This window comes from Cherax quadricarinatus, unplaced genomic scaffold (genome assembly GCF_038502225.1).
Source record: "Cherax quadricarinatus isolate ZL_2023a unplaced genomic scaffold, ASM3850222v1 Contig146, whole genome shotgun sequence".
Classification (NCBI taxonomy): domain Eukaryota; kingdom Metazoa; phylum Arthropoda; class Malacostraca; order Decapoda; family Parastacidae; genus Cherax; species Cherax quadricarinatus.
Window position 1 is genome coordinate 270,561 of NW_027195172.1, and position 19,835 is coordinate 290,395.

Sequence of the window (19,835 nt, forward strand, 5' to 3'; positions counted from 1 at the left end):
ACATGTACACATGACAATCATCAACACACAACATGTACACATGACAATCATCAACACACAACATGTACACATGACAATCATCAACACAACATGTACACATGACAATCATCAACACACAACATATACATATGATAATCATCAACACACAACATGTACACATGACAATCATCAACACACATGTGCATATGGCACACATACACAACACGTGTATTTAATGTGTACATAATAACATGTGCACATGACACACAGTCCTCCACTAGTGCCTCAGTCGTGTCACATCTTTAAATATTCACAAGTTACACAAACAATGTTCTCAAATTACTGTAAACCAACATTTTTTTGTCTTATATATTCTGAATATTGAAGCAAATACTCATATCTAAATTTCCCATATATTGTCTCTGCTACATTGTTTAATCATGTGGACGAGTACATGTATGTCTATGAGAATGTGTACACATGTATGTGTACATAAGTGTTCGTGGGATGGGCTTTGGAGTGATATGTTTGTGTGTATGTATGTGTGATCTCAGACATATTATAGTGATAGGAGATAACTGTGTACATTGTTGTGTGCGTATTTGTAGTACATGGGATTGTGTGTGATTTTTTATGCATGCAAGTGTATGTATAATGATGTATGAGTAAGGTGAATGTGTTTAAACGTATAAATATTTGTGAAAATACTTATATATGTGTATGCAAACAATTTCTGCGCTTGTTAGGCTTTCAGTGCCAAATGTAAAAGACGGATAAATAAACAAAAATGAAAGCAGTGTAATATTTAACATAGTTATGATGGTGGTGGACAAATTAACCAACATTTGGGTATTCATCTGCAATAATAAAACACTCACAAATACTTTTAAACAGCTAAATAAGTAAAAAAACAACTTGTTCTCAGTATATTTTCATAGTGTAACATAAAAGGATTTCCAAAATTTATGTTAATTAGCCTCTCGGAGGTGGCGGAACTGTGAGGCAGCTTGGTGGCGTCTAGCTGACCTACGGTCCAGGCTGTCTTGGTGGGTGTAATTACTGGACGCAGTTTTCTGTGTGTGTCACCTCCAGTAATTCCACCCACCTGGACAGTCTCTACCGTAGACCAGCTAGACAAGACCAAGTTTCCATGCAGCGAGGTCACTGAAGGTGGCAACCGCTGACTCTGGGGAAGTGGGGAAGGGAGTCCACCTGAGGTGACACTAGTGGACTCCTGGAGACACTGATCCGGGGAAGGCACCGCTGACTCTGGGGAAGTGGGGAAGGGAGTCCACTCAGGTGACACAAGTGGACTCCTGGAGACACTGATCCGGGGAAGGCACCGCCGACCTTAGGGAAATGGGGAAGGGAAGACATCCGGAGCGAGCGGATGGATTCCTGGATACATGAACTTGAGGAAGGTTGTTGTTGAGGCTGACCTTGGGTAAGTGGGGAAGGGGAGACATCCGGAGCGAGCGGATGGATTCCTGGATACATGAACCTGAGCAAGGCAAGAATACATGCAGTTGAGGCTGACCTTGGGTAAGTGGGGAAGGGAAGATATCCGGCGGTAGACGGAAGGATTCCTGGATACATGATCCTGCGGACGGCAAGAATACCGCTGACCTTGGGGAAGTGGGGAAGGGAGTCCACTCAGGTGACATAAGTGGACTCCTGGAGACACTGATCCGGGGAAGGCACCGCCGACCTTAGGGAAATGGGGAAGGGAAGACATCCGGAGCGAGCGGATGGATTCCTGGATACATGAACTTGAGGAAGGTTGTTGTTGAGGCTGACCTTGGGTAAGTGGGGAAGGGGAGACATCCGGAGCGAGCGGATGGATTCCTGGATACATGAACCTGAGCAAGGCAAGAATACATGCAGTTGAGGCTGACCTTGGGTAAGTGGGGAAGGGAAGATATCCGGCGGTAGACGGAAGGATTCCTGGATACATGATCCTGGGAATGGCAAGAATACCGCTGACCTTGGGGAAGTGGGAAAGGGAGTCCACTCAGGTGACATAAGTGGACTCCTGGAGACACTGATCCGGGGAAGGCACCGCCGACCTTAGGGAAATGGGGAAGGGAAGACATCCGGAGCGAGCGGATGGATTCCTGGATACATGAACTTGAGGAAGGTTGTTGTTGAGGCTGACCTTGGGTAAGTGGGGAAGGGGAGACATCCGGAGCGAGCGGATGGATTCCTGGATACATGAACCTGAGCAAGGCAAGAATACATGCAGTTGAGGCTGACCTTGGGTAAGTGGGGAAGGGAAGATATCCGGCGGTAGACGGAAGGATTCCTGGATACATGATCCTGCGGACGGCAAGAATACCGCTGACCTTGGGGAAGTGGGGAAGGGAGTTCACCTGAGGTGACATAAGTGGATTCCTGGAGACACTGATCCGGGGAAGGCACCGCCGACCTTAGGGAAATGGGGAAGGGAAGAGGCTGACCAGGGAGCGAACGGATGGATTCCTGGATACATGAACTTGGGGAAGGTTGTCGTTGAGGCTGACCTTGGGTAAGTGGGGAAGGGGAGACATCCGGGAGCGAACGGATGGATTCCTGGATACATGAACCTGGGGATGGCAAGAATACATGCAGTTGAGGCTGACCTTGGGTAAGTGGGGAAGGGGAGACATCTGGGAGCGAACGGATGGATCCCTGGATACATGAACCTTGGCAAGGCAAGAATACATGCAGTTGAGGCTGACCTTGGGTAAGTAGGGAAGGGAAGATATCCGGCGGTAGACGGAAGGATTCCTGGATACATGAACCTGGGGACAGCAAGAAAACAGGTTGGTGAGGCTGACCTTAGGGAAGTGAGGAAGGGAAAACATCCGGAGGCAGACAGATGGATTCCTGGATACATGAACCTGGGGAAGGCTGAGGCTGGAAGGCAGAGAGAGAAAGAGAGGCGAGGCTGACCTTAGGGAAATGAGGAAGGGGAGACATCCGGGGGCCCACGGATGAATTCCTGGACACATGAACCTGGGGAAGGCGAGGGGGGGGGGACCTTAAAGACGAACCACTGGCCTCCACGTGGCAAGGTCTGGTAACTCAGAGATAACTCTGAGGCTGACAGTGGTCGCAAATATATTATAATTCATTATTATGTTATTATTATGTTATTATTATTAATTATTATTGTTATTATTATTATTATTGTTATTATTATGGATTCAAAATTATTATAGCATTATTATTCATGATTTGGATTCAAATTATTATTATTAGTCGGTATTATTATTCAAAGCCTCCCTGACAGTAGCATCGGTAGTGTTATTCCCACTCCAGCCTCCCTGACAGTAGCATCGGTTGTTATTATTCATGCCTTTGGATTCAAAAGCATCGGTGGTATTCCCACTCCAGCCTCCCTGACAGTAGCATCGGTGATGTTATTCCCACTCCAGCCTCCCTGACAGTAGCATCGGTGGTGTTATTCCCACTCCAGCCTCCCTGACAGTAGCATCGGTGGTGTTATTCCCACTCCAGCCTCCCTGACAGTAGCATCGGTGGTGTTATTCCCACTCCAGCCTCCCTGACAGTAGCATCGGTGGTGTTATTCCCACTCCAGCCTCCCTGACAGTAGCATCGGTGGTGTTATTCCCACTCCAGCCTCCCTGACAGTAGCATCGGTGGTGTTATTCCCACTCCAGCCTCCCTGACAGTAGCATCGGTGGTGTTATTCCCACTCCAGCCTCCCTGACAGTAGCATCGGTGGTGTTATTCCCACTCCAGCCTCCCTGACAGTAGCATCGGTGGTGTTATTCCCACTCCAGCCTCCCTGACAGTAGCATCGGTGGTGTTATTCCCACTCCAGCCTCCCTGACAGTAGCATCGGTGGTGTTATTCCCACTCCAGCCTCCCTGACAGTAGCATCGGTGGTGTTATTCCCACTCCAGCCTCCCTGACAGTAGCATCGGTGGTGTTATTCCCACTCCAGCCTCCCTGACAGTAGCATCGGTGGTGTTATTCCCACTCCAGCCTCCCTGACAGTAGCATCGGTGGTGTTATTCCCACTCCAGCCTCCCTGACAGTAGCATCGGTGGTGTTATTCCCACTCCAGCCTCCCTGACAGTAGCATCGGTGGTGTTATTCCCACTCCAGCCTCCCTGACAGTAGCATCGGTGGTGTTATTCCCACTCCAGCCTCCCTGACAGTAGCATCGGTGGTGTTATTCCCACTCCAGCCTCCCTGACAGTAGCATCGGTGGTGTTATTCCCACTCCAGCCTCCCTGACAGTAGCATCGGTGGTGTTATTCCCACTCCAGCCTCCCTGACAGTAGCATCGGTGGTGTTATTCCCACTCCAGCCTCCCTGACAGTAGCATCGGTGGTGTTATTCCCACTCCAGCCTCCCTGACAGTAGCATCGGTGGTGTTATTCCCACTCCAGCCTCCCTGACAGTAGCATGGTGGTGTTATTCCCACTCCACGGTGGTGTTATTCCCACTCCAGCCTCCCTGACAGTAGCATCGGTGGTGTTATTCCCACTCCAGCCTCCCTGACAGTAGCATCGGTGGTGTTATTCCCACTCCAGCCTCCCTGACAGTAGCATCGGTGGTGTTATTCCCACTCCAGCCTCCCTGACAGTAGCATCGGTGGTGTTATTCCCACTCCAGCCTCCCTGACAGTAGCATCGGTGGTGTTATTCCCACTCCAGCCTCCCTGACAGTAGCATCGGTGGTGTTATTCCCACTCCAGGCTCGGTGGTGTTATTCCCACCCAGCCTCCCTGACCACCATGGTGGTGTTATTCCCCTCCCTGACATGGTGATGTTATTCCCACTCCAGCCTCTTTGACAGTAGCCAAGGTGGTGTTATTCCCACTCCAGCCTCCCTGACAGTAGTTATGATGGTGTTATTCCCACTCCAGCCTCCCTGACAGTAACCATGGTGGTGTTATTCCCACTCCAGCCTCCCTCACAGTAACCATGGTGGGGTTATTCCCACTCCAGCCTCCATGACACATGGTGGTGTTATTCCCACTCCAGCCTCCCTGACAGTAACCATGGTGGTGTTATTCCCACTCCAGCCTCCCTGACAGTAACCATGGTGGTGTTATTCCCACTCCAGCCTCCCTGACAGTAACCATGGTGGTGTTATTCCCACTCCAGCCTCCCTGACAGTAACCATGGTGGTGTTATTCCCACTCCAGCCTCCCTGACAGTAACCATGGTGGTGTTATTCCCACTCCAGCCTCCCTGACAGTAGCATCGGTGGTGTTATTCCCACTCCAGCCTCCCTGACAGTAACCATGGTGGTGTTATTCCCACTCCAGCCTCCCTGACAGTAGCCATGGTGGTGTTATTCCCACTCCAGCCTCCCTGACAGTAACCATGGTGGGGTTATTCCTACTCGGGAATAACACGTCAGTGGCATCTCGCTGGTGCCACCCACGTTATCATAATATGAAAAAAATCCCCAAAAAGGAAATACTTTCATCATCATTCAACACTTTCACCTCACTCACACATAATCACTGTCTTTGCAGAGGCGCTCAGACACAACAGTTTAGAAGCATATATGAAGTAATATTAGATACTCTTCCAAACTGCCAATATCCCAATATCCGAATGGGTGAAACTGGTCTGTTAACAAGACCTCATGTAAAATTGAGTCCTTTCTTATATTTTCTCTGTGCGTTTAAAGATATATTTTTTTCATTTATGTTAATGTAAAAACTAATAACTTTGTTCTAAAAGAACCTTAGAAAACTTACCTAACCTTTAATTTAATTTAATTTGATTTAGCCTAATTTAACTAAAAATGTTTTAGATAAGTTTACAATAATTTAATAATAAACAAACACAATGAAATACATTTTTTTCCGTTAGGTTCAGAATGATTTTTGCGAAATTATTGCATACACAAACTTTCACTTGTGTATGTGTTAGTATGCTGTTATTGGAAGTTACTGTACTTTTCTTTTGTTACCTATTACAACCCAGGAGTCCCAAAGGCCTGTTATCCTGTGTGTAAAGGCAGCGAAATAAACACAACAGAAAAGCTTTTGACTTGCATTATCCTTCACCAATTTAGAACAGGTTGTGACAACACACAGTCGTACTGGCCAGGTTGTGACAACACACAGTCGTACTGGCCAGGTTGTGACAACACACAGTCGTACTGGCCAGGTTGTGACAACACACAGTCGTACTGGCCAGGTTGTGACAACACACAGTCGTACTGGCCAGGTTGTGACAACACACAGTCGTACTGGCCAGGTTGTGACAACACACAGTCGTACTGGCCAGGTTGTGACAACACACAGTCGTACTGGCCAGGTTGTGACAACACACAGTCGTACTGGCCAGGTTGTGACAACACACAGTCGTACTGGCCAGGTTGTGACAACACACAGTCGTACTGGCCAGGTTGTGACAACACACAGTCGTACTGGCCAGGTTGTGACAACACACAGTCGTACTGGCCAGGTTGTGACAACACACAGTCGTACTGGCCAGGTTGTGACAACACACAGTCGTACTGGCCAGGTTGTGACAACACACAGTCGTACTGGCCAGGTTGTGACAACACACAGTCGTACTGGCCAGGTTGTGACAACACACAGTCGTACTGGCCAGGTTGTGACAACACACAGTCGTACTGGCCAGGTTGTGACAACACACAGTCGTACTGGCCAGGTTGTGACTACACACAGTCGTACTGGCCAGGTTGTGACAACACACAGTCGTACTGGCCAGGTTGTGCAACACACAGTCGTACTGGCCAGGTTGTGACAACACACAGTCGTACTGGCCAGGTTGTGGCAACACACAGTCGTACTGGCCAGGTTGTGACAACACACAGTCGTACTGGCCAGGTTGTGACAACACACAGTCGTACTGGCCAGGTTGTGACAACACACAGTCGTACTGGCCAGGTTGTGACAACACACAGTCGTACTGGCCAGGTTGTGACAACACACAGTCGTACTGGCCAGGTTGTGACAACACACAGTCGTACTGGCCAGGTTGTGACAACACACAGTCGTACTGGCCAGGTTGTGACAACACACAGTCGTACTGGCCAGGTTGTGACAACACACAGTCGTACTGGCCAGGTTGTGACAACACACAGTCGTACTGGCCAGGTTGTGACAACACACAGTCGTACTGGCCAGGTTGTGACAACACACAGTCGTACTGGCCAGGTTGTGACAACACACAGTCGTACTGGCCAGGTTGTGGCAACACACAGTCGTACTGGCCAGGTTGTGGCAACACACAGTCGTACTGGCCAGGTTGTGACAACACACAGTCGTACTGGCCAGGTTGTGACAACACACAGTCGTACTGGCCAGGTTGTGACAACACACAGTCGTACTGGCCAGGTTGTGGCAACACACAGTCGTACTGGCCAGGTTGTGACAACACACAGTCGTACTGGCCAGGTTGTGGCAACACACAGTCGTACTGGCCAGGTTGTGGCAACACACAGTCGTACTGGCCAGGTTGTGACAACACACAGTCGTACTGGCCAGGTTGTGGCAACACACAGTCGTACTGGCCAGGTTGTGGCAACACACAGTCGTACTGGCCAGGTTGTGGCAACACACAGTCGTACTGGCCAGGTTGTGGCAACACACAGTCGTACTGGCCAGGTTGTGGCAACACACAGTCGTACTGGCCAGGTTGTGGCAACACACAGTCGTACTGGCCAGGTTGTGGCAACACACAGTCGTACTGGCCAGGTTGTGGCAACACACAGTCGTACTGGCCAGGTTGTGGCAACACACAGTCGTACTGGCCAGGTTGTGGCAACACACAGTCGTACTGGCCAGGTTGTGACAACACAGTCGTACTGGCCAGGTTGTGGCAATACACAGTCGTACTGGCCAGGTTGTGGCAACACACAGTCGTACTGGCCAGGTTGTGGCAACACACAGTCGTACTGGCCAGGTTGTGACAACACACAGTCGTACTGGCCAGGTTGAGACAACACACAGTCGTACTGGGAAGGTTGTGACAACACACAGTCGTACTGGCCAGGTTGTGGCAACACACTGGCTAGTCGTACTGGCCAGGTTGTGACAACACACAGTCGTACTGGCCAGGTTGTGACAACAAACAGTCGTACTGGCCAGGTTGTGACAACACACAGTCGTACTGGGCAGGTTGTCCCGCTTCACACACGGAGGGCCCGGGTTCGATTCCCGGCGGGGGGAAATTCCTACACGTTTCCTTACACCTATTGTCCTGTTCACCTAGCAGCAAATAGGTACCTGGGTGTTAGTCGACTGGTGTGGGTCGCATCCTGAGGGACAAGATTAAGGACCCCAATGGAAATAAGTTCGACAGTCCTCGATGACGCACTGACTTTCTTGGGTTATCCTGGGTGGCTAACCCTCCGGGGTTAAAAATCCGAACGAAATCTTATCTTATCAGGTGGCTTGTGGCTCAGTGGTGGCTGCGGCTCACCTAATTTTGACCCTTGTGCAAGAGAAGGTGTTGGGCAAGTTTTAGTACACTCGTTCACCTAGCAGTAAATAGGTTCGTGGGTAATAATCTACAGTTGTGGGTGGCATAATGGGGGCATGTAAAGATCAAGCTGTGGTTAGTCCCAACTGTTTCCATCCATTTATAAACTCGTGTAAATTGAACAATGAGTCTGGAACACCTGTATATCATCCCACACTCACCTGGTCTGGTTCTTCTCCAGGTGACTGTGGGCTCGGGGAAGCCTGTAGCAAGGCAGGTGAGGTAGGCGTCCTCCCCTCTAGTGACGCTGACGTCCAGAGGCTCCAGCACCCATCGAGGTGGCACTGAGGTCAAGAAGTGGCAGGGTTAGTCAAGCAGCACTCGCAACTTTACACGCAGAGAGAGAGAGAGAGAGAGAGAGAGAGAGAGAGAGAGATGGGCCTTCAAGGTGGAAGGTATCGAAAAAAAAGATTATAACGAGAGAGATTATAATATATTAACCAGACAATTTTCAATAACCAGCTCAGGCTCAGAGGAAGGATAGAACGAAAGAGAATGGTAAGTCGATAGAGATAGATTAGTTTAATCAACTCAAAACATCACTAAATGATGAGAAAGAAGACTTGGCACGTAGTTCAAAGCAAATGCATAGAATTATACATACATATATATATATATATATATATATATATATATATATCTATATATATATATATATCTCTATATATATATACATATATATATATTATATATATAATTGTTCAATTTTGTGAGAGAGAAAAGGTTTACTTCGCTTTTGGTTACTTAGTTAACACAGTTTTAGTAGTGATATAAAAACAAGTTTGGAAATATCAAAGAGTTAATGCAGAATAATAACTACAATACAGAACATGCAGGTTAAATGAGTTCCCAAGGCTGTAACTGAGTTGTGTTACTGGTGTTTCCACTTGCTAATAAGTTGTGTTACTGATGCTTTCACTTGCTAATGAGTTGTGTTCCAGGTGTTCCCACTTACTAACAAGTTGTGTTCCAGGTGTTTCCACTTACTAACAAGTTGTGTTCCAGGTGTTTCCACTTACTAACAAGTTGTGTTCCAGGTGTTTCAACTAAATAACAAGTTGTGTTCCAGGTGTTTCCACTTACTAACAAGTTGTGTTCCAGGTGCTTCCACTTACTAACAAGTTGTGTTCCAGGTGTTTCCACTTACTAACAAGTTGTGTTCTAGGTCTTTCCTCTTAATAACAAGTTGTGTTCCATGTGCTTCCACTTACTAACAAGTTGTGTTCTAGGTGCTTCCACTTACTAACAAGTTGTGTTCCAGGTGCTTCCACTTACTAACAAGTTGTGTTCCAGGTGCTTCCACTTACTAACAAGTTGTGTTCCAGGTGCTTCCACTTACTAACAAGTTGTGTTCCAGGTGCTTCCACTTACTAACAAGTTGTGTTCCAGGTGTTTCCACTTACTAACAAGTTGTGTTCCAGGTGCTTCCACTTACTAACAAGTTGTCTTACAGGAGCTTCCACTTACTAACAATTTGTGCTCCAGGTGTTTCCACTTACTAACAAGTTGTGTTCCAGGTGCTTCCACTTACTAACAAGTTGTGTTCCAGGTGTTTCCACTTACTAACAAGTTGTGTTCCAGGTGTTTCCACTTACTAACAAGTTGTGTTCCAGGTGTTTCCACTTACTAACAAGTTGTGCTCCAGGTGTTTCAACTTACTAACAAGTTGTGTTCCAGATGTTTCAACTTACTAACAAGTTGTGTTCCAGGTGTTTCCACTTACTAACAAGTTGTGTTACAGGTGTTTCAACTAAATAACAAGTTGTGTTCCAACTTACTAACAAGTTGTGTTCCAGATGTTTCAACTTACTAACAAGTTGTGTTCCAGGTGTTTCCACTTACTAACAAGTTGTGTTACAGGTGTTTCCACTAACTAACAAGTTGTGTTCCAACTTACTAACAAGTTGTGTTCCAGATGTTTCAACTTACTAACAAGTTGTGTTCCAGGTGTTTCCACTTACTAACAAGTTGTGTTCCAGATGTTTCAACTTACTAACAAGCTGTGTTCCAGGTGTTTCCACTTACTAACAAGTTGTGTTCCAGGTGTTTCCACTTACTAACAAGTTGTGTTCCAGATGTTTCAACTTACTAACAAGTTGTGTTCCAGGTGCTTCCACTTACTAACAAGTTGTGTTCCAGGTGTTTCCACTTAGGAGGCCTGGTCTCAGACCGGGCCGCGGGGGCGTTGACCCCCGGAACTCTCTCCAAGTAAACTCCAGGTAAACTTAATAACAAGTTGTGTTCCAGGTGTTTCCACTTACTAACAAGTTGTGTTCCAGGTGTTTCCACTTACTAACAAGTTGTGTTTCAGGTGTTTCCACTTATTAACAAGTTTTGTTCCAGGTGTTTCCACTTATTAACAAGTTGTGTTTCAGGTGTTTCCACTTATTAACAAGTTGTGTTTCAGGTGTTTCCACTTATTAACAAGTTGTGTTCCAGGTGGTTCCACTTACTAAAGAGTCGTTTTTAGAGAAAACAATCAAATGTTTTTTTTTCAAAAATTATTCAATCTAAGACTGGGAGACTGTAAGATATTAAGTGGTTTTTAAATTTTAGGTTTTTAAGTATGGATACGAGTCTTGGTCGTGGACCGGGCCGCGGGGACGTTGATCCCCGAAACCTTCTGCAGGTATACTCCAGGTATACTCCAGGTATGGATGTTTGTACCTTGGATGGTTTGTAAATGTGGATAGGATCTCAACTTGTTACTAACACAAGACAATGAACAACTTCTCTCCAACTCCTCGGATCAAGAGCATCGTCTCATACCCTTCTAAATACCTTACTCCATCTCCTGAACCAAGTCCAGGAGCTGAAGTAAGGTATTTGATGGTTTGTAAATGCGGATAAGTGTACCTTGTGTGGTTTGCCAGTAAATGTACCTTGAAAGATTTCCAATTGATAATGCGAGTCTTATAATCATGAAAAGTTGCAAGTTGATGGTTTGTAACTGTAGATGTATATACCTTCGGGGGTTTGTGTGTGGGGACGCGTATTTCTTGATGGTTTGTAACTGTAGATGTATATACCTTCGGGGGTTTGTGTGTGGGGACGCGTGTTTCTTGATGGTTTGTAACTGTAGATGTATATACCTTCGGGGGTTTGTGTGTGGGGACGCGTGTTTCTTGATGGTTTGTAACTGTAGATGTATATACCTTCGGGGGTTTGTGTGTGGGGACGCGTGTTTCTTGATGGTTTGTAAGTGTATGTGTGTATAAATTGGGAACTTAAGTGTGAATGTGTGTGTACCTTGTTGAGATTACTAAGTGAGGATGAGTGTACGTTGGGCTGATGTAAGTGTGGATGAGTGTTCCTTGGGAATTGTATATGCTTGGACGTGTGTATGTCGTCTGGAGGATGTAAGCGTGGATGTGTGTACCTAGTCTGGAGGATGTAAGCGTGGATGTGTGTGTGTCGTCTGGAGGATGTAAGCGTGGATGTGTGTGTGTCGCCTGGAGGATGTAAGCGTGGATGTGTGTACCTAGTCTGGAGGATGTAAGCGTGGATGTGTGTACCTTGTCTGGAGGATGTAAGCGTGGATGTGTGTACCTTGTCTGAAGGATGTAAGCGTGGATGTGTGTACCTTGTCTGAAGGATGTAAGCGTGGATGTGTGTGCCTCGTCTTGAGGATGTAAGCGTGGATGTGTGTACCTTGTCTGAAGGATGTAAGCGTGGATGTGTGTACCTTGTCTGAAGGATGTAAGTGTGGATGTGTGTACCTCGTCTGAAGGATGTAAGCGTGGATGTGTGTACCTCGTCTTGAGGATGTAAGCGTGGATGTGTGTACCTTGTCTGAAGGATGTAAGCGTGGATGTGTGTACCTTGTCTGAAGGATGTAAGCGTGGATGTGTGTACCTTGTCTGAAGGATGTAAGCGTGGATGTGTGTACCTTGTCTGAAGGATGTAAGCGTGGATGTGTGTACCTTGTCTGAAGGATGTAAGCGTGGATGAGTGTACCTCGTCGGAAGGATGTAATAACCCGTGTTTGGCCTGCTTGGCAGGCGTGGCAGGCGTAACAGGAAACACCTGTGTTTGGCCTGCCTGGCAGGTGTGACAGGAAACACCTGCGTTTGGCCTGCCTGGCAGGTGTGACAGGAAACACCTGTGTTTGGCCTGCCTGGCAGGCGTGGCAGGAAACACCTGCGTTTGGCCTGCCTGGCAAGTGTGACAGGAAACATCTCTTTTTCGCCTGCCTGGCAGGTGTGACAGGAAACACCTGTGTTTAGCCTGCCTGGCAGGTGTGACAGGAAACACCTGTGTTTGGCTGCCTGGCATGTGTGACAGGAAACACATGTGTTTGGCTGCCTGGCAGGTGTGACAGGAAACACCTGCGTTTGGTCTGCCTGGCAGGCGTGACAGGAAACACCTGCGTTTGGCTGCCTATTAGGTGTGACAGGAAACACCTGTGTTTGGCTGCCTGGCATGTTTGACAGCAAACACCTATGTTTGGCCTGCCTGGCAGGTGTGACAGGAAACACCTGTGTTTGGCTGCCTGGCAGGTGTGACAGGAAAAACCTGTGTTTGGCCTGCCTGGCAGGTGTGACAGGAAACACCTTTGTTTGGCTGCCTGGCAGGTGTGACAGGAAACACCTGTGTTTGGCTGCCTGGCAGGTGTGACAGGAAACACCTTCGTTTGGCCTGCCTGGCAGGCGTGACAGGAAACACCTGTGTTTGGCTGCCTGGCAGGTATGACAGGAAACACCTGTGTTTGGCTGCCTGGCATGTTTGACAGGAAACACCTGTGTTTGGCCTGCCTGGCAGGTGTGACAGGAAACACTTGTGTTTGGCCTGCCTGGCAGGTGTGACAGGAAACACCTGTGTTTGGCCTGCCTGGCAGGTGTGACAGGAAACACCTGTGTTTGGCTGCCTATCAGGTGTGACAGGAAACACCTGTGTTTGGCTGCCTGGCAGGTGTGACAGGAAACACCTGTGTTTGGCTGCCTGGCAGGTGTGACAGGAAACACCTGTGTTTGGCTGCCTGGCATGTTTGACAGGAAACACCTGTGTTTGGCCTGCCTGGCAGGTGTGACAGGAAACACTTGTGTTTGGCCTGCCTGGCAGGTGTGACAGGAAACACCTGTGTTTGGCCTGCCTGGCAGGTGTGACAGGAAACACCTGTGTTTGGCTGCCTATCAGGTGTGACAGGAAACACCTGTGTTTGGCTGCCTGGCAGGTATGACAGGAAACACCTGTGTTTGGCTGCCTGGCAGGTATGACAGGAAACAACTGTGTTTGGCTGCCTGGCAGGTGGGGTGAGAAGAGGTAACTGCATAAAAACGAATAAATGCAGGACAAATTTTTCAAGGACAAAAATTAGTTTTTTTATAGAGATTTACATTGAACAGCCAATAATACTGCTAGGTGAGGAAGGGTAAACATAAGTGAGTCACAGCTATGTGGAGGTACAGTTCACGATGATAGTGGAAAATATGTGGAGTATAAGTGAAGTCTATATTGCTGAGTCGTTGATGAGGTTCATTCTGCTGTGATAGGTATTGGAATGTTACTTAGTTATAGGTTGGTAGCTCTTCGCGCAATATGAAGCATATTAAAGATTTTCCTATGCTGAGGGCATCTGTGTATTTTGTTCTGTATTATCATATGTATATTTTTTTTCTTAACACATCGGTCGTCTCCCACCAAGGCAGGGTGACCCGAAAAAGAAGAAACACTTTCATCATCATTGGTTCCATCACTGTTTTGCCAGAGGCGTGCCTACACTAGTTAAAAAACTGCAACATATCAACATCCCTCCTTCAGATTTCAGGCACTGTACTTCCACCTCCAGGACTCAAGTCCGGCTAACTGGTTTCCCTGAATCCCTTCATAAATGTTACTCTGCTCACACTCCAACAGCACGTCAAGTCATAAAAAATCACCACTCTCTCCTAACACGCTCACGCACGTTTGCTGGAAGTACAAGCCCTTTGCACACAAAATCGCCTTTACCCCGTCCCTCCAACCTTTCTAAGGACGATTCCTGCCCACCTTCCTTCCACTTTTATATGCCCTCCAAGTTATTATTTTTTGTTCCAACCTCTCTAAATGAACAACCCTTCCTCAGCCCTCTGGATAACACTCTAAGAAACCCCACACCTCCTTCTAATGTTCAAGCTACAGATTCTCTGCATTATATTCACACTGCACATAGCCCTCAGACTCGACATTGCTACTGCCTCTAGCCTTCTCCTTGTTGCAACATTCACTACCCATACTTCACACCTATATAAGAGCGTTGGTACCACTATACTCTCATGCTCTTTGCTTCAGTGGATAGTGTTGTCTCTACAGACTCCACAGTGCTCCTTTCACCTTTTTCTCCTCGTCAATTCTGATTTACCTTTTCTTTCATAGACCCATCTGTTGACTAGTCCACTCCCGAATACCTGAACTCATTCACTTCCTCTATACTCCCTCCCTTCAATCTGATATCAAATTTTTCATTACCTAAATTTTTTGTTATCCTCATCACCTTGTTCTTTCCTACGTTCACTATTCATTTCCTTCGTTCACTGACCTCTGTAATTTCTTCTCAGAATCTCCTCAAAAGCACAGTGTCATCAACAAAAAGCAACTGTGACAACTACTTCGTGTTAGATTCTTTATCTCTTAATCCCACACCTCTTGCCAACATCCGAGCATTCACTTCTCTTACAGCCCCATCTATAAATATATTGAACAACCATGGTGACATCACGTATCCCTGTCTAAGGGCTACGTTTACTAGGAAATAGTCTTCCGCTCTCCTACATATTCTCTATCCTCGTCAAAACTCTTAACTGCTTTCAGTATCTTACCACTTATTTCATACATTTGCAACATCTGCCACATTATATACGTAAATAACCGATTTTTCAGGCATTTACTTATAGTCCCGTTTTCTTCTTTGATGAGTTTGGTGTTTTTCAGCGCGACAAGATGTGAAGGTTTGTTTTGATGGATAACTAAAGCACTGTTGATGAAGTATGTCCTGCAACCTTATTGGTGACCTTGTATCCTGTTACTGAGGGTATATGACGCCTTTCTTACGTTCGTTGCTTCCTGCACATTAAATGACAGACTCCTGCAGTAAGATTGAACGTTAGGCGAATTCTGTTTTGATTTTGTCTCGTATGCTTTTGAATTTGTGTGGAGAGCATTTTATTGTGTCGGGAGTATTTTTCTATGTCCACTGTCTGTATATCTGGATAAAATGTAAACGTAATTGTAACGTAGAAATGTTTTATTCAGTGATAACACATTCTTCTTTGAGATGTTCAGGGCTACAAATTCTATGGGATCTCAGGAAGAATTCAATTAGATCTCTATTTCGTTTCCTTGTCAAGATCAGAAAACCAATACAAAAGTCATCTTTGTTTGAGAGTTTCCGGAACTTTGTATTTTAAAGATGAAGCTCTAATTGGGTTCTTCTTGAGAGCTCACAGAATTTACAGCTTTGAATTTCTTGAAGAAGAATGCAATATTATTCATTAAATCTTCACATGGCATTTTCGCTCAGACTTTATATTAACCTGTAGTAGAAAAATGTTCTTAATACCGAAAGAATCTACCTCATTTTTTCCTACAAAAGTCTCATCTTTCCCGCAATAAAATACACCTGACGTAGTCACAAAGGCACTCAGGAAAAAGTGGTACTAATGGTCCAGCTCCCACACTGAAACATATGAAACACAGCCAAAAGCGAATTTAACAAAGATAATAGCACCAGGGTCGTCATTCCTATTGCATGATACGATAACTAATGAGCAGGAGAAAAATTACGCGAGGTCAACACCACTATACAGGAGCACTAATACGTTAACAGGATCCACATCGTGAACAATGCTACTATCTTTCCCCGAGACAAACATACATGTGTTATGGTATGGAAGGGCACTAAACTAAGCGTTAGTGAGGACAGAGAGAGAAGGACATGCCTAGAAAGTGTGGGCATTTTCAGCCAAGCCATTTCTACAGAATAAAATCATCTTACACGGACTGCTACTGGCCTGTAACCTGGCAACATAACAACATACTCACTTAAGCCTTATTAAGATCCCTGGGAACTGACCGACATCTCATGCTCCACAGATGTTTCACGCTACAATGATTTCTTCGTCAGGTGACATTTAGGCCTGTCCTATTAAAATGACTTGCACTCGTTATGTACCTGACCCACACCTACTTCCACCTCAGCTTCCGGGAGTATTTATATATGTTGATTATAATCCTTTGAAAGACTTATAATATCTGAACTTTTGTTTTTATGCATAACTACATAACAAAAAGATTCCTTTCTATGTGCGGGCTATTTGTGTATTTTTTTATGCATACTTGTGTCTCTGTCTACATACCTGTCAGTGTAGTTAAATGGTTCAGAGAACCGACAAGTTGGTAAATTAGACAATTGTGGCACACTTGGGTAACTTTATTGTGGAAACTTTTCTCCAACCAGTGGTTAGCGACAATTACACAACAGACATACCCATGTGTCGCACAAGTGTCTAATTTATCGTATCTGTTCGTGTTACAGCCTACAAACCTACATAATTATGCCTTTCTCTACACACCTGTCAGTGTTACAATCTTCACATCTGTATACTTGTGTCATTGTCTACACACCTGTCATGAATTCATCATGCTAGCTTTGTACTGTGAGGGTCTAGTGAGAGGGGTGGCAGTGAGGGGTGAGTGGTGCCTTTGATGGGTGAGGAGTAAGGTTGCCTGTGAAGAGTGAGGATGCCTGTGAGTGAGGGAGTGATAATTCAGTGCTTAAAACAATGGTTCTGGTATCCTGAAAATAGAGAAGTTGGGTGTTAGTATGCAGTGCTGGGAATAGTAGTGCGGTGCGATGCAGTGCGGTGCGGTGCATTAGTGCAGCGGTGCATCATAAGTGCGTCAATCAGGCTGCTTGTACATTACCGCGCACGAGGAGCTCAGCGGTGTAGCGCACTTCACGCGCCTCGTTGCGCGCCACACATGTGTAGTTTCCGGCGTGGTGGGGACGCACGTGCGCTAACACAAGGCTGGTGGAGAAAGAATCATGTTGGCTTAGCTGGAGGTCAGCGGTGGGAGCGAGGACGTGCTCATCACGTAGCCACAGTAGTGTCAGGGGCGGGTCTCCCATCTGCACGTCACACGTCACTGTTGTCCGCATCCCAGACACCAGTGAGCCGAAGTCAAATGGCTTGATGGAGGGCGGCACTGCAAGAGAAGGATGAATTAGCCAGAGGCCCTGATAGGTAGTTACCGTGGACACTCAGAGTGCTGGAGTGCGAGGCTGTGGCCGCAGGAGTGCTAGCCTGGCACGTGTAATTCCCAGAGTGATGCGCTCGCAGCCTCTCAATGAAGAGTGCCACCACGAACTGTCCCAGGGGCATGACGGAGATCCCGGGGGTGGTGGTTGCGGGGGAGCCGTTGTGGAGCCAAGTGAGGGTCACAGGAGGGTCACCCTGCACCAGTAGGCACTGTACTGCCACGCGTGACCCCGCCCACAGTGATTCTGGCATGGTGAAGGGTGCCACCCGCGGCGGCTCTGGAACACAGCAGTAATAACGTAAATAATGAATACTTGTTGCTTACTCTGGACCAGTTGCTGCTCAGAGGTTCTTAATCAAGAGAACTAGAGCTTAAGTTACCTTCCTTGGATCAAACCTCAGTGACTCCCAATCTCAAGACGCTGTATGACCCGTGCAGATTTAGAGCTTCTTTTCACAAATAACAAAAATAGGTAAATATTTAAGAACCAGGAAAATTTTCCTGACTACCTCACATAGCACCTGCCTAACACTGCACCTGCCTAACACTGCACCTACCTAACACTACACCTGCCTAACACTGCACCTGCCTAACACTGCACCTGCCTAACACTGCACCTACCTAACACTGCACCTGCCTAACACTGCACCTGCCTAACATTGCACCTGCCTAACACTGCACCTGCCTAACATTGCACCTGCCTAACATTGCACCTACCTAACACTGCACCTGCCTAACATTGCACCTGCCTAACACTGCACCTGCCTAACACTACACCTACCTAACACTGCACCTAACTAACACTACACCTACCTAACACTGCGCCTACCTAACACTACACCTACCTAACACTGCACCTGCCAAACACTGCACCTGCCAAATGCTGTACCTACCTAACAGTACGCCTACCTAACACTGCACCTAACACTGAATCTATATAATACTGCACCTATCTAACAATGCACATACCTAACATTGCACCTGCCAAACACCGCACCTGCCAAACACCGCACTTGCCAAATACTGTACCTAACACTACACCTACCTAACACTGCATCTGCCTAGCACTGCACCTACCTAACACTGAATCTACCTAATATTGCACCTACCTAACAATACGCCTACCTAGCACTGCACCTACCTAACACAGCACTTACTTAACACTGCACCTGCATAACATTGCACCTGCCAAATACTGTACCTACCTAACACTACACGTACCTAACACTGCATCTACCTAAAACTGCACATACCTAACACTGAATCTATATAATATTGCACCTACCTAACAATGCACATACCTAACATTGCACCTACCTAACAATGCACATACCTAACATTGCACCTGCCAAACACCGCACCTGCCAAATACTGTACCTAACGCTACACCTACCTAACACTGCACCTACCTAACACTGAATCTATATAATATTGCACCTACCTAACAATGCACCTACCTAACACTGCACCTACCTAACACTACATCTACCTAATACTGTACCTACTAACATAGCACCTACTTAACAGTGCACCTACCTAACAGTGCACCTACCTAACAGTGCACCTACCTAACATTGCACCTAACACTGCACCTACCTTACACTGCACCTACATAAGACTGCACCTACCTAACACTGCACCTACCTATCACTGCATCTACCTAACACTGCATCTACCTAACACTGCACCTACCTAACACTGCACCTACCTACCAATGAACCTACCTAACAGTGCAACTAAATAACACTGCACCTACCAAACATTACACCTAAATTGCACATCTTCCTCACACTCCATCTTCCTAACACTGCGCATCACACTTCACCCCACACTGCACCTCACACTTCACCCCACACTGCGCCTAACACTGCACCTCACACTTCACCCCACACTGCGCCTAACACTGCATCACACGCTTCGCCCCACACTGTACCTCACATTGCACCTCACACTGCACATCACACTTCACCCTACACTGTACCTCACACTGCACATCACACTTCACCCCACACTGTACCTCACACTGCACATCACACTTCACCCTACACTGTACCTCACACTGCACATCACACTTCACCCCACACTGTACCTCACACTGCGCCTCACACTTCATCTCCTCCACACTGCACATCA

General features: G+C 46.7%; 1 protein-coding gene across 1 annotated transcript in view; it reads right to left on the bottom strand.

Annotated features, from left to right (window-relative positions):
- Positions 1–18,006, bottom strand: part of LOC138851230 (cell adhesion molecule Dscam2-like) — a 48,794-nt gene extending 30,788 nt beyond the window's left edge. Inside the window, exons 1-2 of the mRNA XM_070080098.1 lie at positions 17,367–18,006; positions 8,627–8,749 (exon numbers count right to left, since the gene is read on the bottom strand). Coding sequence (XP_069936199.1) covers positions 8,627–8,749; positions 17,367–17,601 — 358 coding nt within the window. The 5' untranslated portion in view covers positions 17,602–18,006. The remainder of the gene's footprint in view (positions 1–8,626; positions 8,750–17,366) is intronic.
- Between the last annotated feature and the right edge of the window lie 1,829 nt (positions 18,007–19,835).